The sequence below is a fragment of the Heptranchias perlo genome, chromosome 1 (assembly GCF_035084215.1).
Source record: "Heptranchias perlo isolate sHepPer1 chromosome 1, sHepPer1.hap1, whole genome shotgun sequence".
NCBI classification, from domain to species: Eukaryota; Metazoa; Chordata; class Chondrichthyes; order Hexanchiformes; family Hexanchidae; genus Heptranchias; species Heptranchias perlo.
This window is the reverse complement of record NC_090325.1, coordinates 46,312,169-46,338,129: the sequence shown is the minus strand read 5'-3', so window position 1 is coordinate 46,338,129 and position 25,961 is coordinate 46,312,169. Positions and strand designations below refer to the sequence as shown.

Genomic DNA, 25,961 nt, shown 5'->3' with positions numbered 1-25,961 from the left:
GGATTCTATCTTTGACCCCTCAACTACATCATCCCTTTCCAGTGCTATAATAGTTTATTTGATCAATACTGCCAGCCCCTCTCCTTTCTCTCCTTCACTATCTTTCCTGAATACCTTGTAGCCAGGAATATTAAGTACTCAATCCTCTCCTTCTTTAAGCCAGGTCTGTTATTTCCACTTGGCAATTTGAGCCTGCAGCTCACCAATCTTATTTACCTCGCTACGTGCATTTATACACATGCACTCCAAACTCATCTTAATCTGCCTCGCATTTGCTCCCTTTCTGATCCCTCCTATTTCTGAACTATCCTTTACTCCAGTGCTACTTGTCCTTCCCAGTCCTCTGTGCACCTTGTTCCTCCTCTCTAATGTTTCATCCTGGTACCCATCCCCCTGCCAAATTAGTTTAAACCGTCTCCCACAGCACTAGTTAACCTCCCCACAAGGACATTGGTCCCAGCTCTGTTGAGGTGCAACCCATCCATTTGAACAGATCCCTCCTGCTCCAGAACTGGTCTCAATGCCCCAGGAATCTGAAGCTCTCTCTCCTGTACCATTGCTCCAGCAACGCATTAACCTGTCTTATCCTACTATTCCTATACTCAACAATGTGTGGCACTGGGAGTAATCCAGAGATTACTACCTTTGAGGTCCTGCTTTTTAACTTCCTCCCTAGCTCCTGAAACTCTGACTGCAGGACCTCGACCCTTTTCCTTCCTATATCATTGGTTCCCACGTGGACTATGACATCTGGCTGGTCCTCTTCCCCCCCTCAAAATGCAGCCTCTCAGTGATGTCCTTTACCCTGGTACCAGGGAGGCAACACACCATGTGGGACTCACGTCAGCGGTTGCAGAAACGCCTGTCTATCCCCCTGACTATCGAATCCCCTGTAACAACCATTTCTTTTGCCCCCCCCCACCATGAGGCCGAATCTCCCACAGTGCCGTGGATTTGCTCCTCACTGCACTCCCCCGAGGTGTTAACACCCAATACCGATTTGTGAGTGCCACACTCTTAGGGGACTCCTGCACTGCCTGACTGTTCATCCTATTCTGTCTGGTGGTCACCCACTCACTCTCCACCTGAACTCTCTGTTGCTGCGGGGTGACCACTTCCTGAATCATGCTAACGACGAAACTCTCAGCTTCCCGTATACATTGTAGTGATGCCAGCCGCCCCTCAAGCTCAGACTGAGCTTGATCTCGAGCAGTTGTTGCACTTCCTACATGTGTGATTATCCAGGACACACAAAGTGATCAGGCATTCCCACATGGCACAGGATGTGCATGCGAGGGGCCTCAGCTGTCCTGCCATGTTAGCTAACAGTTATTTAAACTGTTTCTTTAGCTTTACAGCAATTTGCTGTTTATCCAACACTAAAACACTAACTACTAAGAACAATTACCACTGAAACACTAACCAATGAACTAAATACTTACTGACCCTTGTCGTTTCTCCTTGTCTTGTGACATCATTTCTTGACTTTTTCTTGATTTTTTTTGATTCCTCGCGTGACGAGCTGTTCGCTCTGCCCGGCCGCTCCTCCCGGTCTGTTCGCTCCGCCCGGCCGCTCCTCCCGGTCTGTTCGCTGCGCTCGGCCGCTCCTCCCGGTCTGTTCGCTCCGCCCGGCCGCTCCTCGCGGTCTGTTCGCTGCGCTCGGCCGCTCCTCCCGGTCTGTTCGCTCCGCCCGGCCGCTCCTCCCGGTCTGTTCGCTCCGCCCGGCCGCTCCTCCCGGTCTGTTCGCTGCGCTCGGCCGCTCCTCCCGGTCTGTTCGCTCCGCCCGGCCGCTCCTCGCGGTCTGTTCGCTGCGCTCGGCCGCTCCTCCCGGTCTGTTCGCTCCGCCCGGCCGCTCCTCCCGGTCTGTTCGCTCCGCCCGGCCGCTCCTCCCGGTCTGTTCGCTGCGCTCGGCCGCTCCTCCCGGTCTGTTCGCTCCGCCCGGCCGCTCCTCCCGGTCTGTTCGCTCCGCCCGGCCGCTCCTCCCGGTCTGTTCGCTGCGCTCGGCCGCTCCTCCCGGGCTGTTCGCTGCGCTCGGCCGCTCCTCCCGGTCTGTTCGCTGCGCTCGGCCGCTCCTCCCGGGCTGTTCGCTGCGCTCGGCCGCTCCTCCCAGGCTGTTCGCTGCGCTCGGCCGCTCCTCCCGGTCTGTTCGCTGCGCTCGGCCGCTCCTCCCGGGCTGTTCGCTGCGCTCGGCCGCTCCTCCCGGTCTGGGCGCTCCGCCCGGCCGCTCCTCCCGGGCTGGGCGCTCCGCTCGGCCGCTCCTCCCGGGCTGGGCGCTCCGCTCGGCCGCTCCTCCCGGGCTGGGCGCCCCGCCCGGCCGCTCCTCCCGGTCTGTTCGCTCCGCTCGGCCGCTCCTCCCGGGCTGGGCGCCCCGCTCGGCCGCTCCTCCGGGCTGTGCGCTCCGCTCGGCCGCTCCTCCCGAACTGGGCGCTCCGCCCGGCCGCTCCTCCCGAACTGGGCGCTGCGCTCGGCCGCTCCTCCCGGGCTGGGCGCTCCGCTCGGCCGCTCCGCCCGGGCTGGGCGCTCCGCTCGGCCGCTCCTCCCGGGCCGGGCGCTCCGCCCGGCCGCTCCTCCCGAACTGGGCGCTCCGCCCGGCCGCTCCTCCCGAACTGGGCGCTGCGCTCGGCCGCTCCTCCCGGGCTGGGCGCTCCGCTCGGCCGCTCCTCCCGGGCTGGGCGCTCCGCTCGGCCGCTCCTCCCGGGCCGGGCGCTCCGCCCGGCCGCTCCTCCCGGGCCGGGCGCTCCGCCCGGCCGCTCCTCCCGAACTGGGCGCTCCGCCCGGCCGCTCCTCCCGAGCTGGGCGCTGCGCTCGGCCGCTCCTCCCGAACTGGGCGCTCCGCCCGGCCGCTCCTCCCGAGCTGGGCGCTGCGCTCGGCCGCTCCTCCCGGGCTGGGCGCTCCGCTCGGCCGCTCCTCCCGGGCTGGGCGCTCCGCTCGGCCGCTCCTCCCGGGCTGGGCGCCCCGCCCGGCCGCTCCTCCGGGCTGTGCGCTCCGCCCGGCCGCTCCTCCCGGTCTGTGCGCTCCGCTCGGCCGCTCCTCCCGAGCTGTGCGCTCCGCTCGGCCGCTCCTCCCGAACTGGGCGCTCCGCCCGGCCGCTCCTCCCGAGCTGGGCGCTGCGCTCGGCCGCTCCTCCCGGTCTGTTCGCTGCGCTCGGCCGCTCCTCCCGGTCTGTTCGCTGCGCTCGGCCGCTCCTCCCGGTCTGTTCGCTGCGCTCGGCCGCTCCTCCCGGTCTGTTCGCTGCGCTCGGCCGCTCCTCCCGGTCTGTTCGCTGCGCTCGGCCGCTCCTCCCGGTCTGGGCGCTCCGCCCGGCCGCTCCTCCCGAACTGGGCGCTCCGCCCGGCCGCTCCTCCCGAACTGGGCGCTGCGCTCGGCCGCTCCTCCCGGGCTGCGCGCTCCGCTCGGCCGCTCCTCCCGGGCTGGGCGCTCCGCTCGGCCGCTCCTCCCGGGCTGGGCGCTCCGCTCGGCCGCTCCTCCCGGTCTGTTCGCTCCGCTCGGCCGCTCCTCCCGGGCTGGGCGCTCCGCTCGGCCGCTCCTCCCGGGCTGGGCGCTCCGCTCGGCCGCTCCTCCCAGGCTGGGCGCTCCGCTCGGCCGCTCCTCCCGGGCTGGGCGCTGCGCTCGGCCGCTCCTCCCGGGCTGGGCGCTCCGCTCGGCCGCTCCTCCCGGGCTGGGCGCTCCGCTCGGCCGCTCCTCCCGGGCTTGGCGCTCCGCTCGGCCGCTCCTCCCGGGCGCCCCGCCCGGCCGCTCCTCCCGGTCTGGGCGCTCCGCTCGGCCGCTCCTCCCGGTCTGGGCGCTCCGCTCGGCCGCTCCTCCGGGCTGTGCGCTCCGCTCGGCCGCTCCTCCCGGTCTGTGCGCTCCGCTCGGCCGCTCCTCCCGAGCTGTGCACTCTGCCTGGCCGCTCCTCCCGGGCTGGGCGCTCCGCTCGGCCGCTCCTCCCGGGCTGGGCGCTCCGCTCGGCCGCTCCTCCCGGGCTTGGCGCTCCGCTCGGCCGCTCCTCCCGGGCGCCCCGCCCGGCCGCTCCTCCCGGTCTGGGCGCTCCGCTCGGCCGCTCCTCCCGGTCTGGGCGCTCCGCTCGGCCGCTCCTCCGGGCTGTGCGCTCCGCTCGGCCGCTCCTCCCGGTCTGGGCGCTCCGCTCGGCCGCTCCTCCCGGTCTGGGCGCTCCGCTCGGCCGCTCCTCCCGGGCTGGGCGCTCCACTCGGCCGCTCCTCCGGGCTGTGCGCTCCGCTCGGCCGCTCCTCCCGGTCTGTGCGCTCCGCTCGGCCGCTCCTCCCGAGCTGTGCACTCTGCCTGGCCGCTCCTCCCGGGCTGGGCGCTCCGCTCGGCCGCTCCTCCCGGGCTGGGCGCTCCGCTCGGCCGCTCCTCCCGGGCTTGGCGCTCCGCTCGGCCGCTCCTCCCGGGCGCCCCGCCCGGCCGCTCCTCCCGGTCTGGGCGCTCCGCTCGGCCGCTCCTCCCGGTCTGGGCGCTCCGCTCGGCCGCTCCTCCGGGCTGTGCGCTCCGCTCGGCCGCTCCTCCCGGTCTGGGCGCTCCGCTCGGCCGCTCCTCCCGGTCTGGGCGCTCCGCTCGGCCGCTCCTCCCGGGCTGGGCGCTCCACTCGGCCGCTCCTCCGGGCTGTGCGCTCCGCTCGGCCGCTCCTCCCGGTCTGTGCGCTCCGCCCGGCCGCTCCTCCCGGTCTGTGCGCTCCGCTCGGCCGCTCCTCCCGAGCTGTGCGCTCCGCCCGGCCGCTCCTCCCGAGCTGTGCGCTCTGCCCGGCCGCTTCTCCCGAGCTGTGCGCTCTGCCCGGCCGCTTCTCCCGAGCTGTGCGCTCTGCCCGGCCGCTTCTCCCGAGCTGTGCGCTCTGCCCGGCCGCTTCTCCCGAGCTGTGCGCTGCGCTCGGCCGTTTCTCCCGAGTCTTGCTTTCGCAGGCTCCTCCGCAACATCGACTGTGAAGTCGCTTTTGCAAATTTTCTCAGAGTTTGTCTGCCGGGCTCTGCTTTAAATGTTTGCGGCCACTCCCATGGTGCTCCAGGCTTTGCCAATGCTCTGCTGCTGCTCTGCCATTCTCTGCTTTGCTGTGGATTAGCAATGTGTCATTTGTGTAATATATGAACTTTAGAATATGGCACACTTTGACTTTAAATCTATTATGCCAGCAATAATCACCTTAACAAGCCTACAACACATCTTCAGTGCTATAATATCCTGAGGATCTTCCTCCAGACACCAACTTGGCAGCATTTGAAAACTAGGCGTAAACTGGAGCATTGCTTTGTATCCAGATATTACTGCTCTCCAACACATGAATAGTATGGGCATTCATTGTAACACCAACAGTAATGTCCAGTAGTAATTCTTTGCAATACATTACTTGCTTAAAACTTGGTTTCAAAAGCTGCTCTGCCAATTTTGTCTCATGCTAAGTACATCATCAAATAAGAGTGACGCGATCAATTCCCAAATATCGCTAAAATATGTTTTCTTCTCCAGATCACCTTTCGTAACCCAACACATGAACAATTTAAAAATAGTGCCCAGAACCCCACAACATGTCAATGTGCTAAAATATTCACGTAAATCAAATTTATATATATAGCATTAGATCTGGTAAGAGGTGAAATGCAAACAATGCACAGACTGACTTTATTTTAGATGATAATTATCTATATTGCAACAGTGCAGGGAAATGCTCTATTGTTACTGAAGGCTTTCATTTCAATATGGATAGAAAGCTACAAATCACAGAAATCAGTAAGGGAGAGATCAAATGGCAAGCAACGTCTATAATTCAAGCATGCAGAATTGTATCTACCATCTGTCAATAATAAAAAAAATCAGCCTTACTTTATGCTTTTGCCAATTGACAAATTTCATTTGAACATCAAAGTGATACCTTTCTGTTGGTGTTTCTGGGTTGCTTTACTGTACATAACATTAAAATGAATTATATTATGAAACCTCGGGGATGTGATGCTATGGATTAGAACACAGTTCTTTCATCCCTTGGACCTGAGGTTGAATCCATCTCAAACTAATGGGATTAAAAGCTTTTCTCTCTGACAGCTGTTAAGGGTCCTAGCTGAACCTGAACTTGGATAGGCTCAATCCAGTCTCCAGTAAGCATGAGTCCACAGCACAGAACTGCCTATAATTTGGCACTAGTTGGAGAATCCCATTCACAAAGGTCATAGTTGCTTTAATATAAGTGGAAATGTTGCACTGGTAGAATAGGAGATGATTCTTGGGACAGGTTACAAGAAGTTTCAACTATCTTTAACCCACAGTTTACCTGACCTGGCATTACCTGACATCGAGCGTCCTGTTTTTGTATTACTATTATATTAGCACACATTAAAATGCCTGACAGCTGGCCATGAGGAGTTAAAATGCTTCTTTTGCATTCTATGCAGGTACAATACATACTAAACTTACCGTTATTCCACATAAGTGGAGAATTTCACTCTAGTTTTTAAATGCCACTATACTTAGAAAATCTGAATAATGTATGTAATCATATGTATCACATAATTTTGTGTTACAAACAGATATCATCCTGTTTCTGCTGGTCCAGAACTTGGACGGATGATTTTATCCCTGCCTGTTTGGCAGAAACCAGGTGGACGGGCAATTAAAATCGCCTGCGGGACTTGCCTGACGAGGTTCTGATTTGGGAAGGACACCCGTTGGAAACCAAAGAGGTCTTCCTTCAAATCAACCGATCAGACTCCAATTATATCATCGGGACCCGACTGCTATTTTAACTGGAGGTCTGTGTGGGTAAGTTGTTGTGGCACTCCTGCCAGGTTAAACTAGAGGGTCAAGAAACAACTGAGTGCACGGGATACAACAAAGGCTATGGGCCCCGACAAACGACTGTAGTGCTGAAGACTTGTGCTCCAGAACTAGCCGCGCCTCTAGCCAAACTGTTCCAATACAGCTACAACACTGGCATCTACCCGACAATGTGGAAAATTGCCCAGGTATGTCCTGTCCACAAAAAGCAGGACAAATCCAATCCGGCCAATTACCGCCCCATCAGTCTACTCTCAATCATCAGCAAAGTGTAAACACCATGTATTGTTCTATATGTATAAATGCGTAGGCTTCAAGGAGATCCTGAACATTTACCTGAGGAAGGAGGAAGTCTCCGAAAGCTTGTGAATTTAAAATAAAATTGCTGGACTATAACTTGGTGTTGTAAAATTGTTTACAATCAGCAAAGTGATGGAAGGTGTCATCGACAGTGCTATCAAGCGGCACTTATTCACCAATAACCTGCTCACCAATGCTCAGTTTGGGTTCCGCCAGGACCAGTTGACTCCAGACCTCATTACAGCCTTGGTCCAAACATGGACAAAAGAGCTGAATTCCAGAGGTGAGGTGAGAGTGACTGCCCTTGACATCAAGGCAGCATTTGACAAAGTGTGGCACCAAGGAGCCCTAGTAAAATTGTAGTCAATGGGAATCAGGGGGAAAACTCTCCAGTGGCTGGAGTCATACCTCACACAAAGGAAGATGGTAGTGGTTGTTGGAGGCCAATCATCTCAGCCCCAGGACATTGCTGCAGGAGTTCCTCAGGGCAGTGTCCTAGGCCCAACCATCTTCAGCTGCTTCATCAATGACCTTCCCTCCATCCTAAGGTCAGAAATGGGGATGTTCGCTGATGATTGCACAGTGTTCAGTTCCATTCGCAACCCCTCAGATAACAAAGCAGTCCGTGCCCACATGTAGCAAGACCTGGGCAACATCCAGGCTTGGGCTGATAAGTGGCAAGTAACTTTCACGCCAGACAAGTGCCAGGCAATGACCATCTCCAACAAGAGAGAGTCTAACCACCTCCCCTTGACATTCAACAGCATTACCATCGCCAAATCCCCCCTCATCAACATCCTGGGGGTCACCATTGACCAGAAACGTAACTGGACCAGCCACATAAATACTGTGGCTAAAAGAGCAGGTCAGAGGTTGGGTATTCTGCGGCGAGTGACTCACCTCCTGACTCCCCAAAGCCTTTCCACCATCTACAAGGCACAAGTCAGGAGTGTGATGGAATACTCTTCACTTGCCTGGATGAGTGTAGCTCCAACAACACTCAGGAAGCTCGACACCATCCAGGACAAAGCAGCCCGCTTGATTGGCACCCCATCCACCACCCTAAACATTCACTCCCTTCACCACCGGCGCACTGTGGCTGCAGTGTGTACCATCCACAGGATGCACTGCAGCAACTTGCCAAGGCTTCTTCGACAGCACCTCCCAAACCCGTGACCTCTACCACCTAGAAGGACAAGGGCAGCAGGCACATGGGAACAACACCACCTGCACGTTCCCCTCCAAGTCACACACCATCCCGACTTCGAAATATATCGCCGTTCCTTCATCGTCGCTGGGTCAAAATCCTGGAACTCCCAACCTAACAGCACTGTGGGAGAACCTTCACCACACGGAATGCAGCGGTTCAAGAAGGCGGCTCACCACCACCTTCTGAAGGGCAATTAGGGATGGGCAATAAATGCCGGCCTCGCCAGCGATGTCCACATCCCATAAACGAATAAAAAAAAAGAGCACTCAAAAAGGTGAGTGTTTTTACTTGTTTTGACTTTCCTTGTGGGCCAAGAGGAACAGGAGTGCTCCTCTGGGCCCCACAAGGGAATTTTAGACCTCTTCTGTCCTGGGCAATCCCCTCCCCCCTCACTCCAAATGTGAGGCTACGCCAAACCACCTCCTGGCGACTTACCTGAGTGACGGAGATCGTTTCTTCATTCTGCGGTGGCGGCCTCCTAATGCCAGATATCCCACCAGCTGCCACTTTCTGCCAGTTTTGATTGGGAACTTGCCAATGCAGATGAGGCCCAGGAGTTAAAATTTCCCTGGCCTCACGGTGCCCAGGTTGGGACAGTTTGTCACCTGCCCCCGCCCACACATCTGCTGCCTCGATTTAAAATTGAGGCCTGGGATTTGGTCCCACGTCAGTTCCTAGATCATATCTTCTAGTAGTTTGGATCAGGATGGAATGTGTTCACTCATCACACCCTAATTATTCATTATGTTATTGGAGGCCCCCAATAGCTTACTGGGTAAATAGTTTGGCTCTTGTGATACTGAGTCATGCAAACCAGGAAGGTCCCAGGTTTAATTGCTGGTCTATGTTGAATTCATTGGCTTCAGCTGGGGCAATTGATCTCAATGCTCCTGGAGCAGGGAGATATACATGTCAGTCAGGATTGCTGTTCCTGATAACTAGACAGTGACTCCTGCTGGATAAGTATGGAAGTAGGGTGAGACCAAGATTTGACTCTGTTGCAATTCCGCCCTGATTTGTTGATCAAATTTTCCTCCTCCTCGTTGTTTAAGTTTTGTGGCTTTCTAATTATTTACTATGTTTCTTATTCATACTACACAAAACTTTCCTCCCAAAACATTTTTTGTTTGGTCATTTTGCAATAAAAAAGTATTTGAGCTATGATTGCCCACGATGTTTCTCTTCACTCAGACTGACATTATAGGTTTTGATAATAGTTTTGCTTTAATCTTGTGAATTCTGAAGTGAGTGGATTATTATGTGTCCTTAGGAATAAAATAGCAGAGAAATCACTTGCACAAGCCTGCAACTCCACACTGATGTCGAGATGCTTGAGCCTCTGTAAGCCTTGGGCTTGACAAAAGAAGCTCGCTTGTATTCCCCTTCCAGTTACGCCTGTGATCCAGCTCGAACTCTTCCTCCACTCCGTCCCTTGCAAATGTGTCCTGAATTCTCCAGCTTGGCTTTACTCCTTCCCTGCTCCAGACTTGACGACCACCCCCCCCCACGTCCTTCCCAGTTATGGGTTGAGACCTGAACTGTCCGACTGTCAGCCCTACCTGCTCCTCAGCTTGTGAGTAACACTGCAGGCAACAATAATTGACTACAGATATGGTAAATTTGGAAAATAATAAATTTCTGCAAAATTGTTAGTTTGAAAAAGTGCAGTTAAGTCAGCTTTCTAATGCTAAATAGCAGAAATCTATAGAAAGTAATACCTGCAGAATCACGATAAGAAAAGTATACAATCCACAAAGAGAAAAGTCTGCAGGAACATTTGACATTAAAAAAAGGTGAAGTATTGAAAGAAGGTTGCAGTTTCTCAAAGGAGCCATTTGGGCTAATTTTCCAAAATGGCTCTCTGGATATGTAGCCTCGTTTGCCAGGATCACATATTGAGAACTTGGGCGGACCCCACCCCCCAAATTTCCTGTCCATCATGGACAGAGAATTGTGGCGGGTGTGCATCCGAATTTGCAATATTCATTCCCAGTGGGCAAAGGTTCAGAGAGCAGTTTCCTAAAATGATCCGTATTTAAAATAGATTATTTTAGCAGATTTGATAAGCAACTTGTATGAAATGGGGTGAACATTAATGGAGAAGGGAATGTTGCCCTCCTGCCTTGATGTTAATATCAAAACAATTAATCACTTTTGTTCCATTGCAGTTGATGAAATGAGTATCTGTCCCCTATTCCTGTGTGTAAGCCTTGGGAAGGAGACACCGATCTTTTCAACTGGTTTTCCAATCTTCAAACAGATCATGCACCACAAACACATGCAACATTTACCTCATTGTGTAACTGACAGCCCTGCAAGCTCCCTTGGCACTAACTCATAGAAACAAACTTCAGGACCAGACAGCTACGAGCACCTTTAACACCGTACCCATGACAACGCTCCATCCTCCAATGGCCACACACTACCCTGATGCCTTCAGAGTAGCTGGCTTCTGCCAGCACCTGCCAAACATACCCAGCCTTGTCAAAGTTTTACAAAGTAGAAGATCCCATTCCCCCTAGAATGCTGGATATTTTACAAGACAAACTAATTTCACAGGAGATCCTTTTCTTATCTCTGAACAGTCCATTCATTGATCCGAGATCTGCAGTATGGCATCAGAACTGAAACCTAGGGCAGGCAACAGACAAATCTACGGAACCACTAGCATGAAACAACCTATTATGCATGACCTGGCATTTCTGCTGCACATTAGGTTAAAGAAATAGAACTTGGAGATGATTTTTTCTCTCTTCATGAATAAACTATTACTGATTTAGTGAATTCTGCAGTCCTTAATTCAAAGAAGTTCTCACATAACAGTGATCTTTCGGTGACCCTCTTGAAATCCAACAATATTTCATAACGAGCAGAATTTGGAACATTCTGCACCACATCTCCTTTACTTTTTTTGCCCTTCACATATCAAAAAAAAGATTTGGAAATCGTTCTATAAAATTGTAATGTAATCCTTCCAGACCAACATATTAAAGTGGGATTTCTGTAAATCTGAAATAGAAACAGAAAGCGATGGAACTGCACAGCAGATCAGTCTGCATCTTAAAGAGGTGAGAGGTTAACATTTGAATGTGCCCCTTTATCAGAATCCAATATTTTTATCCAACAGGAGTTATACCGGACATTTACCCTCCCCTCATAGAATCCCTTGTGATCATGAAAACTATCTCGCAGATTTTCATAGCAATTGTATACTTGATAAGTGTATTTATTTTTAAATGAAAAAATTATACCCCTCTCAATTATGGGGACAGTTTCTTAAAGAAAGAAATAAAGACATGCATTTATATAGTGCCTTTCACAACCTCAGGACGTCCCAAAGAGCTTTGCAGCCAACAAAGTACTTTTGAAGTGTATTCATTATTGTAATGTAGGAAACTTGAACATAAACATGGAAGCTTTATCCTTCCTTTCCTCAAAAAGCAACTTTTTACAAAAAACATGAATGAGACAGAATCCCTAATTTTAACCTTAAGCTGCTTATCAACTTATTGGTTGATGAATGTTCGGCAACCAAATCAGCAAGGCACCAAATCCAGGCTGATCTTCCCTGCTGCCCCCTAAAAACTTCCTGTAGCATAGAAGTTCAGGGCTTTTGTTACTTTAATGTCAAGAGGGAGAATGGTGCTAGTCCTGCATCACGGCTCCACACCCTTCCGCAGGAGATCGCATGTCTCCCTGGAAACCCTCCGTCTCCAAGTGCGCTGTCCTGTGACAGGTTAAGAAATGTATTCTGTTTCAGGGATATTGATGGACACATCCTTCGCTGATGCCGTCTCACTATCCTGACATTCCCAATTGCTTCCTGTTCATCTTCCTCCTTCTCCTCCTCCAGATGGCACAAATAAAGTGGGAAGCCAAATGACACACTTAGGTGGCAGGATTGTACTCGTGAAAAGATCAGAGGTCTTCTTAAAAAAACTCTCTAAAATCTTCCCAGTTTAAATTTGGCTTATATATTGCAAGATTTCAAAGAAAATATGGCTTCAAAAGACAATACTGCCAACTTACTTGGGTAGTAGAGCTCAGCTTATATGGGGACAAGCAACAACTGGCCTGAGGCCAGTGGATGTACATGGAAAAAGTTTGCACATCAGTATGACGTCACTGGTACTCGTCAAGATTGATTTAAAATAAATACACCAACTGTAGCAAAAAAGAGTAGGTACCCCCTCGATTTTCAGCTGCTAACCGCTCGTTTTTTAGGTCAAAAGCAAGCAGACGGTAGTTGAAGATTGTGCCTATGTTCTCAGAATTCAGATAGTGTATTAAGCAGAAAGAGACAGAAATACACACCTGGAATTACATGGCATTCTGAAAATCTACTGTTGTAACTTTTGTGGATGATCAGCGGAACCCCTGGAGAAATTGCATAAGCGACTAAAAATAAGCATTTAAATCATATCCAAGCTTTCCTCTGGTTTTCTGCCAAATTTATGGTGGAGGACTGGGAAAATCTCATTGAAATTCTCCCTGGAGTGGCTTTCCTCATCCTACATTTAAAAAATAAATAAGTTGAATTTTGAAAGCAAACAAAGGCTTTTTAAGGGAAGTAGATATGGGAAGGAGAGGAGGGAAACAGATTGAGGGTGAGCGGGCCCCAGGCCTCTTGGCACCCATCCTTGGAGGGAGTGAGTGAATGTGAAGGGAGGGTGAGGTGAGTGACAGTGGAGCGAAGGGAGGGGAGTTTACAAGAGTTGAAAGAGTAGCTCAAAGAAGAATAGGTGGATAGTGATGGGAGTGAGGGGCTGGTACAAAGAGAAAGAGGAAGGAATACCTTGAACCCACTTAATTTGTCCACTTCAAAAGCCTTCCCTAGCAACTTACTCCACAATTTATTTGTGTCCCTTTGTAAACTGCATGTATTATTTCACTTCCTCCCAAACCCATTCAATATTTCCTTGCTTTGTGTCCAAAAAATGAATAATGTTTTTATGGTTAGATTCTCCCCACCTCACACAATTGAGTTATAAGGGGAGATTTTCCTGAGTCTACGCCCAGGTGCACTGGATTGCCTGGGTGCAGTAAATATTGGAAAATCAAGTGTGTCGAAGCTCACACCTCTAAAGGAACTTCCCCAAATTTCCTTCCATTTAACTTTAAATTAATGGAAAGAAAATTGGGCAGGTTCCTTTATAGTGTTGCTCCCTGTTGATTTCTGATCTTCGCTGAGTCCAGGAGATTCATTGGGTGCAGACCCAGGAAAATCTCAATAAAGTGAAATATCAGACTTCTCTACTCTTTGATGGAGCAGATCTGAATACTTTAGGATGCTGTAATTTTCAATAACCCATTTCTCAAAAAAATCTTGAAATGTACCTTTCTACTAAGGCATTACAATATTATATTAATATAGATCAGTGTGTTAGACCACACAGTTTCACATTGATCTAGAGCAGTATATTATGATTCATGATATAAAATTGATCCAAAAATGGAATGTTGTGCTTTATGGTATCACATTAATATAGATCAGTTTTGCTGGATGTTAAGTTTCTGTGTGAAATAAGTTTGGGCACCTTCAATCCAGTTCCATGGGCCTACAGCACAAATCCACCCCGACTTTGGGACTGATTGACACTAAATTGACAATTTCATTTAGTGAGGCCACAGTCATGGCAAATGCCTCATTGGTACAGTATGGAATGCTCTTCTGAGGCTGGGATTAAAGCATGTTGTTTGGGCAGAGTAGAGGTAGCTTTAATCTGCTGCTTCTTATGTTATATCTGATCAAGGATGTTGATATAGGGGTAGATACAATGCAGTAAGATATACTATGGTATTTGTTGAGAGATCATCAATAAATATTTAAATAATACATAAATATTAATACAATACATAAGTGTGAGGTGGTGCATTTTGGTAGGAAGAATAAGGAGGCCACATACTAGATAATAAGAGTCTAAATGGGGTAGAGGAGCAAAGAGATCTAGGGGTACAGATATACAAATCACTAAAAGTAGCGATGCAGTTTAATAAGGTCATAAAAAAGACAAACCAAGCACTGGGGTTTATTTTTAGAGGGATAGAACTGAAAAGCAGAGAAGTTATCTTAAACTTGTATAGAACCTTGGTTAGAACACATTTGGAGTACTGTGTACAGTTCTGGTCTCCAAATTATAAAAAGGCTATAGAGGGATTGGGGAAGGTGCAAAAAAGATTCTCAAGGATGATACCAGAACTCAGAGGATATAATTATCAGGAAAGGCTGAATAGGCTGGGGCTCTTTTCTCACAAGAAAAGAGAAGGCTGAGGGGTGACCTGATAAACCTAAGATAATGAAATGGTTTGATAGGGTAGACACAGAGAAAATGTTTCCACTTGTGGGGGAGTCCAAAACTAGAGGTCATAAATATAAAATAGTCACTAAAAGATCCATTAGGGAATTGAGGAGAAACTTCTTTACCCGAAGAGTGGTAAGAATGTGGAACACGCTACCACAGGGAGTAGTTGAGGCAAATAGCATAGATGCATTTAAGGGGAAGATAGATAAGCCCATGAGGGAGGAAGGAATAGAAGGGTACGCTGATAGGGTTAGAGGAAGAGGGTTGGAAGGAGGCTCGTGTGGAGCATAAATGCCCTAGCATAGACCATTTGGGCTGAATGGCCTGTTTCTGTGCTGTAGACTCGATGTAACTTGATGCAACTCGATTTATCAGATAGCAAATGGAAGAAATCTTCCACTGGGTGCTTGAAATAGAAAGTGTTCCACTGCCCATCATCCCTCCCCTGATGAACATAAAATTAACAAGAATAACTAATAAAAAAATTTAGATCAGCATATTATGCCTCAAGCCATCTCAATCAATTGAATTAAAGCAGCTGTATCAAGAGAATGTAAATAATTAGAGTGAAAAATTAACAGAGACACTCCTCACTCGTCAAGCAATTACACTTCACAGAGCAACAGCGTATTAACATACATTGGTTTCCAGTTATCAAACTTAGATTGATAAACATTTAAAATTTAGTCTTTGTCAATCATTATGTGGCTTCAGGAATTATGGCTGAATGTTATAATATGTATTTACGAATATTAGCGTATCGTAAACCACAGAAAATAATTTTCACCTGAGAAGAGTATAATTTAATATCTGTCTATAACTGAGTATATTGATCATATATATAAATATCTATACCTTTCCATTGATTGAAATTGAGAGCTATAACAGTAAATATTGACTGGAAAATTATGTGTTAGAGAATGCTTGAAAATAAACTATAATGACATTGTGGATATACAGAGAGTTCAGGTGGAGAGGGAGTGAATGACTGCCAGACAGACTAGGAGGAATAGGCTGGCAGTGCAGGAGTCCCCCGGAACTGTGGCACTCACAAACCGGTATTCAGTGTTGAATACAAGTGAGGGTGTTGACAACTCGGGGGAGTGCAGCCAGGAGCAAATCCACAGCACTGTGGGAGATTACTGCACAGGAGGGCACAAGAAATGCAGTTGTTATAGGGGATTCGATAGTCAGGGGGATAGAGAAGCATTTCTGCAACTGCCGACATGTGTCCCGTTTGGTGTGTTGCCTCCCTGTGTCAGGGTAAAGGACATCATTGAGAGGGTGCAGAACATTTTGAGGGGGGGGAGGGGCACAGCAAGAAGTCCTGATCCAGTGGGAACCAATGACATAGGAAGGAAAAGGGTCGAGGTTCTGCAGTCAGAGTTTCAGGGACTAGGGAGGAAGTTAAAAGGGAGCACCTCAAAAGTAGTAATCTCTGGATTACTCCCAGTGCCATGTGGGTATAGGAATAGTAGGATAAGACAGGTTAATGCATGGCTGAAGCAATGGTGCAGGAAGGAGGGCTTCAGATTCCTGGGGCATTGGGTAGTTCTGGGGCAGGAGGAATCTGTTCAACAAAGACAGGTTGCACCTCAACAGAGCTGGGACCAATGTCCTCACGAGGAGGTTACCTAGTGCTGTGGGGGAGGGTTTAAACTAATTTGGCAGGTGGATGGGCACCAGAATGAAACATAAGAGAGGAGAAAAAAGGTGCACAGAGGACAGGAAGGGACAAGTATCACTAGAGTAAAGAACAGTTCAGAAATAGGAGGGACTAGACAGGGGGCAAATGCGAGGCAGTCTAAGATGAGATTGGATTACCTGTACGTAAACGCACGTAGCGTGGTAAATAAGGTTAGTGAGCTGCAGGCTCAAGTCATCATATGGGGCCATGATATAGTGGTAATAACAGAGGCCTGGCTTAAAGGAGAGGTTTGAGTATTTAATATTTGTGGCTACAAGATATTCTACACGGAATGACAGGGAAGGAAAGAAAGGGGTGGGGGTGGCAGTATTGATCAAAGAAACTTTCATAGCACTGGAAAGGGATGAAGTAGTTGAGGGGTCAAAGACAGAATCTATTTGGTTAGAATTAAGGAACAATAAAGGAGCTAATACATTACTGTTTGTATACTATAGGCCACCAAATAGTGGGAAGGAGATAGAAGAGAACATTTGCAGGCAAATTACAGAAATATGCAAGAAACTTTGAGTAGCAATAATGGGGGACTTCTCAATAAAGACTGGAACAACAATATGTAAAGGGCAAAGAGGGAGAGGGATTCCTGAAATGTGTTCAAGAGAACTTTCTGGAACAGTGTGTTTTCTGCCCAACCAGGAAGGAAACAGTGCTGTGGAATGAAGTGGGCCAGGTGGAGCATGTTTCAGTGAGAGAGCATTTGGGAAACAATGATCATAATATCATTACTGTTGGAATAGTTATAGAAACATACAAGGAACAATCAAATGTGAAAATGCTTAACTGGAGGAGGGCAAATTTCAGTGAATTAAATAGGAATCTTGCCCAAGTGGATTGGAGCCAAAAATTGGTAGGCAAAACATTATTTGAACAATGGGAGGCCTTCAAGGAGGAGTTGGTTCAGGTACTGAGTAGACACATCCCTATGAGGGGAAAAGGAAGGGCATCCAAAGCTAGAGCTCCCTGTATGACTAAAGATATAGAGAGTAAAATGAAACCGAAAAAGGAGGCATATGACAAATGTAAGGTTCATAATACAGTAGAGAACTAGGAAGTACAGAGTCAAGCTTAAAAAGGGAATAAGAGGGGCAAAGAGAGAGTATGGGAATAGATTAGCGGCTAACATAAAAAGGAACGCAAAAGTATTTTATAAACATGTAAATAGTAAAAGGGAAGTCAAAGGAAGGGTGGGAACTGATTAGAGACAAAAAAAGGAAACTTTCTTGAGGAGGTAGAGGGCATGGCTGAAGCAGTAAATGAATACTTCACATCCGTCTTCACTAGAGAAGAGGATGCTGCCATTGTAGCAGTAAAGGAGGAGGTAGTAGCGATATTGGATAGGATAAAAATAGATAAAGAGGAGGTACTTAAAAGATTGGCAGTACTCAAAGTAGAAAAGTCACCCGGTCCAGATGGGATGCATCCTAGGTTACTGAGGGAACTAAGGGTGGAAATTGTACAGGGTCTGGCCACAATCTTCCAATCCTCCTTAGAAATGGAGGATTGCAAATGTTACACCCCGTTCAAAAAGATGGGAGGGGGATAAACCCATAATTACAGGCCAGTGAGCGTAACGTTGGTGGTGGGGAAACTTTTAGAGACAATAATCCGGGACAAAATTAATTGGCACTTGGAAAAGCTTGGGCTAATAAATGAAAGTCAGCATGGATTTGTTAAGGGAAAATCATGTTTGACTAACTTGATTGAGTTCTTTGATGAAGTAACGGAGAGGATTCATGAGGGCAGTGTAGTTGATGTTGTGCATATGGACTTTCACAAAACATTTGATAAAGTACCACATTATAGACTTGTTAGTAAAATTAAAGCCCATGGAATTAAAGGGACAGTGGCACCGTGGATACAAAATTGCTCAGGGACAGGAAGCAGAGAGTAGTGGTGAACTCTTGATTTTCAGACTGGAGGAAAGTATACAGTGGTGTTCCCCAGGGGTCAGTGTTAGGACTATATTTTTTTGATATATATTAATGACCTGGACTTGGATATATAGGATACAATTTCAAAGTTTTCAGATGAAATGAAACTTGGAAATGCAATTAACAATGTGGAGAATAGTAACAGAATTCAGGAGGACAAAGACAGACTGGTGAAATGGGCAGATGAAATTTAATGCAGGTAAGTGTGAAGTGATGCATTTTAGTAGAAAGAATGAGGAGAGGCAATATAAACTAAATGGTGCAATTTGAAAGGGGGTGCAGGAATAGAGACACCTGGGGGTGCACATACAGAAATCTTTGAAGGTGGCAGGAAAAGTTAAGAAGGCTGTTAAAAAAGTATATGGGATCTTGGGCTTTATTAATAGAGGCATAAGAGTGCAAAAGCAAGGAAGTTATGCTAAAACTTTCTAAAACACTGTTTAGGCCTCAGCTGGAGTAATGTGTTCATTCTGGGCACCACACTTTAGGAAGGATGTCAAGGCCTTAGAGAGAGTGCAGAAGAGAGTTACTTGTACGGTAGCAGGGATGAGGGACTTCAGTTATGTGGAGAGATTGGAGAAGCTGGGATTGTTCTCCTTAGAACAGAGAAGGTTAAGGGGAGATTTGATAGAGGTGTTCAAAATCATGAACGGTTTTGACAGAGTAAATAAGGAAAAACTGTTCCCAGTGGCAGAAGGATCAGAAACCAGAGGACACAGATTTAAGGTGACCAGCAAAAGAGCCAGACTCGACTTGAGGAAACATTTTTTTTTTTTACACACAGTGAGTTGTAATGATCTAGAATGCACTGCCTGAAAGGGTGGTGCAAGCAGATTTAATAGTAACTTTCAAAAAGAAGGAAGAAAAATTACAGGGCTGTGGGGTAAGAGCAGGGGAATGGGACTAATTGGATTGCTCTTCCAAAGAGCCGGCACAGGCACAATGGACTGAATGGCCTCCTTCTGTTCTCTACCTACTATGGTATGGTTGCTTTTGAACTTCCATAAAGTTCCCCTTTTTTGGGTTTAGACTAGACAGTATGCTAAGGTGGTTCCCATGCCCCTTATAACCCTCTCCTTTACCACCAACTACTCAAACATGTCAACTGTCTGTTTTAGGGTCCACGCAGTGCTGACACCATTCAGCATAGATAAGGGGAGTTAAATTGAATAACCCCAAAAACCGGGTGCGGGTAGCACAATCCGTTATTAACCCGCGCCCGATGCTTCCTGTGCAGGCAGGACGAGACTTTTGTCCAGCCTGTGGACTTACCTTCAAGCATCGTTGGAAATCAGCGTTGACACAAGGATTGAATGTAATTCACACTTTCCACCAGCAGGGGGAGCCCCAATATCTTAAAGGTAGCTGGTACCTATTATTTGCTGAAAATAACAGTCTGCTGTCTGCACGGAGTCTGGACGGAGATCAGACATCGCACACATAAAACACAGATGCAGGTCCCATCCCTATGTTTACAAACTGATGAGTTGTGTTAAAACATTGAATAAAGGTTGCACACTACTGAATCCCACATCCTCCAATCTGCACGCCAGACCTCACCAATCTGCTGATCTGAGTTTGTACCAGGCCTGCGAGAGTGCATGCACCAAGGTTCTCTGCTGATGCACTAGAGACCTTGGTGAAAGAGGTGGACAGAAGAAGGGACATCCTATATCCGGGGTGGGGGGGTGAAGAAGTTCAATGCTTTGACATGAGTAGTCAAGGTGAGTGAAGTCAACTGTTAAGTGGCATCTCCTACCAACTACACCACTAGCCGCATCCACTGCTGCACACACTACAACCCCCATCACCCACATACCAACAAACTCTTTCCATCAGTACTCAACTCTTCCAATCAGTTGCTTCCTCTCACCTTTACACATTACCACTGTTACAAGCCGCACACCCACAACTCACAGGCCACACACACTGGCAACTATTCAACCATGACAGGCACATCACCTAGACACAATCCCACTTGCTTGCAGGAGAAGGTGGCGCATTTCAGCAAGTGGCGGTGGCATTTAGACCCTCGAGCCTGTTACGCCATTCAATGAGATCATAGTGGACCTGTGACCTAACTCCATATACCTGCCTTAGCCCCATATCCCTTAATATTCTTGGTTCACAGAAATCGATCAATCTCAGATTTAGAATTCACAATTGAGCTAGCATTAGCTGCCATTTACAGAAGAGTGTTCCAAACTTCTCCCACCCTTTGTGTGTAGCAGCGTTTCCGAACTTCACTCCCACACGTCCTGGCTCTAAATGTTGGGCTATGAACCCGCGTCCTAGTATTCAAATATAGGAGACCTCCAAAAACAGTTCCAAATGTTTCGGCAGCCAGAAGCAATAGACCAGCAACTAACCTGTAAATCCTGTATGGTCCCTTTAAATAGCGCTGGTGGGGGTCCTCCAGGCACTCTAAGACATGTTCGGATGGTCGTGTTTAAGACTGTACATTGAGTTGAGCGTTAAGTCCCAAAATGGTGTCTATCACTTTAAATCACCGTTGCACACTGATTGTATCCATTTTCTCCTTACTTTACATGCTTCCGGCATTCGGTATTTGCCCATGCACTAATACCTATACCAAGATGGTGTCCGACGTATGTCATGCTGGAAACATGCGTGCACAGCCAAGACACCATCTTGGCACTTCGGGAGGCTGCGTAGCGCTGAAACAACGGGCACTAGGTGGCCGAATTTCAAGCCCCATGTTTCTCCCAGTCCCCTTCATATCTGAGGCCAGCTGCTAATACATCAGACCAGGTCCCCCTCTCTCAATGCTGCTATGGGCTTTGCTTTCCTCATATAGGTTCCACGATAAAAGGCACAAATTACAAGAAAGATTACTAGTTATTAAACATAGATTTTCTACCAGATTAGTATGTCAATAGTGTACCTCATACGGCACTAAACACAACACTGGGGTGAATTTTTATCTTTACCCCTGTGAGGAAATTTTTTATGTACATTCATGGGATGTGGGTGTCGCTGGCAAAATGGGCAGTAACCAACCAGCCTCCTGTTTTCCTTCCGGTGGTAAAAATGATAATTCACCCTACTTAAAATTGAGGATTTAAATTACTTTTGGGTTTTCGGTAGGAAACCTGCTGGCGAGTTAACTTTCTGCACGCCTGTCGCTGAATAAGACCTGGCCGATTTTAATGACCGGTTTCTATGTAAATCCCTCCAGTAAATTTCCCACCCATTCCTGGCGGGAAGAGGCAGAAAATCACCCAGCCTGGAGGAACGCCCGCCGACAGCATGTAACTGGCGGGATCGGCTGCCAGGCTATCCAGCAAGGGGGGGGGGGGCCTGTGATTGGGAGGGGGCGGGTTTGCGGCAGGGGAGGCCTAAGCTTTCCTTGTGGGCTCCAGAGGAGCACTCGCTCTCCACCTGGCCCCACGAGGAAAGTATTAAAAACGTACCATTTTGGGCCTCTTCTCGCCCCGATCCTCTTCGTTGTTGGGTTGGCCTGGCGGGAAACTCACTGCCACTTACTGCTTAGGCTGCCTAGTAAAAATTGTATCCATGTCCCGGTGAAATCATCGAGACCCAATATGCATATATTAAAAAGGACCCCATTGGCTTTGGGCAGAAGTCCTTTCCACCTGTTCAGGTTTCTGTTGGGCAGGTAGGCAGGGTTAAAATTGACCTCTGAGACTTAGGGGGTGATTTTAACCCCCAAGAACAGGTGGGTTGGTGGTGGGTGGAAGTTGAAAATAATTGTTTTTTTTGGGTGGCAACTTCAAAATTTTCGGTCTTTGCATTCCCAGTGGGAAGCCTATACTTTTACACGCCGACGTTAAACTCGGAAATAAAGTCGGGTTGCGGTCGCGATCCAAAAAACAACTATTTTCAACTCCCACCACTCCCCCAACCCACCCACTCTTGGGGGTTAAAATCACCCCCTTAGAGGTTCTTGTGTGTCTCTCTGTGCGACTTAAAGGAAAAAGAAGCAGTAGAAGAGATTCGTACCTCACTATAGGTGCACAACACTAATATTAGCTGTCAGTATAATTGCAGAGCTTGTCACACCTTATTCCAGGAGCTCGCTGGGGGCAGATGTTTGTATAACCTTGCCACCTGAATATAAACAGACTACAAACAAGCAACAGTGGAAGACTTGCATATAAATAAAATTCGCATGTATACAATTACATGTGAATAAAAGTAAAAAATTAAGGAAGGAAAAGTAGAATTTTTCTTAAAAGGAATAGCCTAGCAGACAGACACTTCATGACCTTGCATGTCATTCCTCTGTTCACTACTTTAGCAGAGGGACGTTTTAAAAAATAAATAAGCCCATCTGCTGCTGAAACCCTCATCCATACCTTTGTCACCTCCAGATTTGACTATTCCAATTCTGTCCTGGTCGGCCTCCCATCCTCCACACTTCAGTCATATCCTATCCTACATCAAGTTTCGCTCACCCATCATCCATATCCTTCCTGACCTACATTAACTCTTGGTTCCTTAATGCCTCCAATTTAGTATTTGTATCCTTGTGTTTCAATCCGATTTCCTCCACCATCCACCACCCACCACCCACCTCTCTGTTCCTCTAATTCTGGTTTTCTTTTCATCCCCACCTCTCTTCGCCCCACCACTGGCAGCCATGCCTTCAGTCACCTAAGACACTAAGTGGGATAAGACACTATATAAATGCAAGTTCTTCCTTAATATATGTTCCCTTTTACCCCCTGCTTCATCGGCTTCAGCCTTCACACAGGCTCCTATGTTGGGCCTGTGCGTTGAACGTTGTCATCAGTGCCTGCTGATGCTGCCTGACAGGAGGTGCATTTGCCTCAGGGCATTAGACAGTCTCTGTCACTTTCTTCCCTCTAGGTGAGTGGAATTATTGATAGATCCGGTGGAAACTCTGCAGATGCCATTTCACAATAGTTTTGGAAAGTACCTAAATTATAAAAGGCTGGTTCAATTATTGTGTATGTATATTTTCTGTTGTTGTTGCGAAAGGAAACAATGTGCTTTTGATAATGAGATTCTAATAAATTATAAATTCCAGCAATTGATGAATATTATGAAATGAATTTTTATCATGGTTCTCCACTGGCTCATCAATTCAGATCAAGGTCTGTCAATCATTCAAACTCATTTACCAGCAGCTGTATGAGTTTCATCATAATATTCATAATACTTATTTCCTAATTGAACAGCATTTAAAAAGCATATTAAAAAGATTATTCATTTAGATTAACATGTATTTCATCACCGTTTGCAAATGTTAAGCTTCATATAGACAATTTGCTAACACTAACACTTTTAAAGACTTTTGAGTACTATGTTATAGTTTTATCAAAATCTTTTCGATGCTGCTTAAAACAGTTAAGCAAGTAAACTGTTAAAATCCAATAACTACCATTAAAGAAAGTCTGACGTGAGTTTTACTCAGGGGCCTTCATTATTTGGATTGAAGTATCTCTGTATTAACTGAACAGATGGTATAACTGCTTGTGAACTCACCCCCCTCAGGGTAAATTCTAACACCAACCCAGCAAAGTCATCTGGTTCCCTCCTTTGTTCTGAATGGATGGCTGCATACCCTTGCAGGGTTCTTCGACGGCGGCAGCATTCAGCCACTGTAAAGGAGCTTGCTGCTGCAAACTGCAACGTAAGATAAGACACAAACATCAAGAACAACATAAAATGAAGTAACAAGCAGAAAGATTGTGATAATAGTTGATGTGAAAATGGCCTTTACCTCATTTCATATGAATCAGATTCCAGTTTTTGAAAAATCATATTTTTTTTAGTGTTAATTTAACTTGAAAAGAGAACAAGATTCATATATTTAAGACAAAATATACTTAGGAATACAAAGGAAAGTGTTAGAAATTCAGAGCAGGTCAATCAGCATCAGGAAGAAACAATGTTTTGGGTGGGATCAGTTTTAAGGAAATAAAAACACAAAAATGCTGGAAACACTCAGCAGGTCAAGCTGCATCTGTGGAGAGAGAAACAGAGGTAACATTTCAGATCGATGACCTATGTTCTGATGAACAGCATCCGCAGTATTTTGCTTTTGTTTCAGTTTTAATGAAGATGGGACGAATTCTGATGAAGCAGTCATACCCAAAACATTAATCTGCTTTTATTTTCAGATGCTGATTGACCGCTTTGAGTTTCCAACATTTTTTGTTTTTATTTAGAATTTTTAGCAATCCTAGCTTTTATCTTTATCTTTAACAGATATGCAGATATACGCTACAAAACTTTAAACGCAAAAAGATTCAGACATTATAAACATTGAGCTTGAAGCTTGAGCAGTTTATACATACCATATAAATCCTGAGGTGTATCAGACCGTTGACATACATCAATATGTATTTTTACTCACTATAATTAGTTTGTAATATTGTGAAACCTTACCTGAAATGATGCCTTGTGACTCATAGTAGGATAGAACCATAGGCGTTTACTGCACAGGAGGATGCCATTCAGCCAATTGTATCTCTGCCGGCTCTTTGCTGGAGCTTTTAAAACTAATTCCATTACCTCTAGACTTAACTATGCCAATGCTGTCCTGGCCGGCCTCCCATCTTCCACCCTGGATAAACTTGAGCTCATCCAAAACTGTGCTACCCGTGTCCTAACTCGCACCAAGTCCCGTTCACAAGAACATAAGAAATAGAAGCAGGACTGGGCCATACGGCCCCTCGAGCCTGCTCCGCCATTCAATCAGATCATGGCTGATCTTCGACCTCAACTCCACTTTCCTGTCCGATCCCCATATCCCTTGATTCCCCAAGAGTCCAAAAATCTATCCATCCCAGCCTTGAATATATTCAATGACTCAGCATCCCCAGCCCTCTGGGGTAGAGAATTCCAAAGATTGACAGCCCTCTGCATGAAGAAATTCCTCCTCATCTCAGTCTTGAATGCCCCCCCCCACCCCGTTATCCTCCAATTATGCCCCCTAGTTCTAGAATCTCCAGCCAGGGGAAAGAATCTCTCAGCATCTACCCTGTCAAGCCCCCTCATACATAATCTTATATGTTTCAATGAGATCAACTCTCATTCTTCTAAACTCCAGAGAATATAGGCCCATTCTACTCAATCTCTCCCCATAGGACAACCCTCTCATCCCAGGAATTAATCTAGTGAACCTTAGTTGTACTGCCTCTAAGGCAAGTATATCCTTTCTTAGATAAGGAGTCCAAAACTGTACGTAGTACTCCAGGCGAGGTCTCACTAAAGCTCTGTACTACAGTAGTAAGACTTCCTTACTCTTGTACTCCAACCCCCTTGCGATAAATTCCAACATTCCATTTGCTTTCCTAATTACCTGCTGTACCTGCATACTAAATTTTTCTGTTTCTTGTACAAGGACACCCAAGTCTCTCTGAACACCACATTTAATAGTTTCTCACCATTTAAAAACATATTCTTTTTTTCTATTCTTCCTACCAAAGTGAATAACCTCACAGTTCCCCACATTATACTCCATCTGCCACCTTCTTGCCCATTCACTTCATGGGCTCGATATTAGCAGGGCAGCGGGTTCTCAGCAGTGGGTAACGCGCCCGGTGAAATCAGTGTGCTCTGCACGGAATCGCAGGCTAATTGGAGCCACTTATCTGTGCTTCCGGGTTTCCCGCTGGTAAGCTGCGCGGCGGGCGGACTGCGCATGCGCAGCAAGGTCTGTCAGCTGGAGGAGCCCTATTTAAAGGGGCAGTCCACCAATGCTCCTCCTGCAGCAAACAACCAATGTTGAACCATGGAGCAG

The 25,961-nt window shown here is 47.7% G+C and overlaps 1 protein-coding gene across 1 annotated transcript; it reads right to left on the bottom strand.

The window, feature by feature from the left end:
* Window positions 1–1,474: 1,474 nt before the first annotated feature.
* LOC137323817 (collagen alpha-1(I) chain-like) lies at window positions 1,475–19,487 on the bottom strand. The gene is made up of 4 exons (XM_067988201.1): window positions 19,478–19,487; window positions 8,703–8,797; window positions 3,492–5,040; window positions 1,475–3,411 (listed from the first exon to the last, which is right to left on the bottom strand). Exons 1-4 carry the CDS (start codon window positions 19,485–19,487, stop codon window positions 1,475–1,477), a joined length of 3,591 nt encoding a protein of 1,196 aa, XP_067844302.1.
* Window positions 19,488–25,961: the final 6,474 nt, after the last annotated feature.

Coding starts and splice junctions, on each gene's coding strand:
- LOC137323817 (XM_067988201.1), bottom strand. Junction 5,041..8,702: donor AAACGATCTCCGTCACTCAG/GTAAGTCGCCAG, acceptor GCTAATCCACAG/CAAAGCAGAGAATGGCAGAG. Junction 3,412..3,491: donor CGCCCAGCCCGGGAGGAGCG/GCCGAGCGGAGC, acceptor CGGAGCGCCCAG/CCCGGGAGGAGCGGCCGAGC.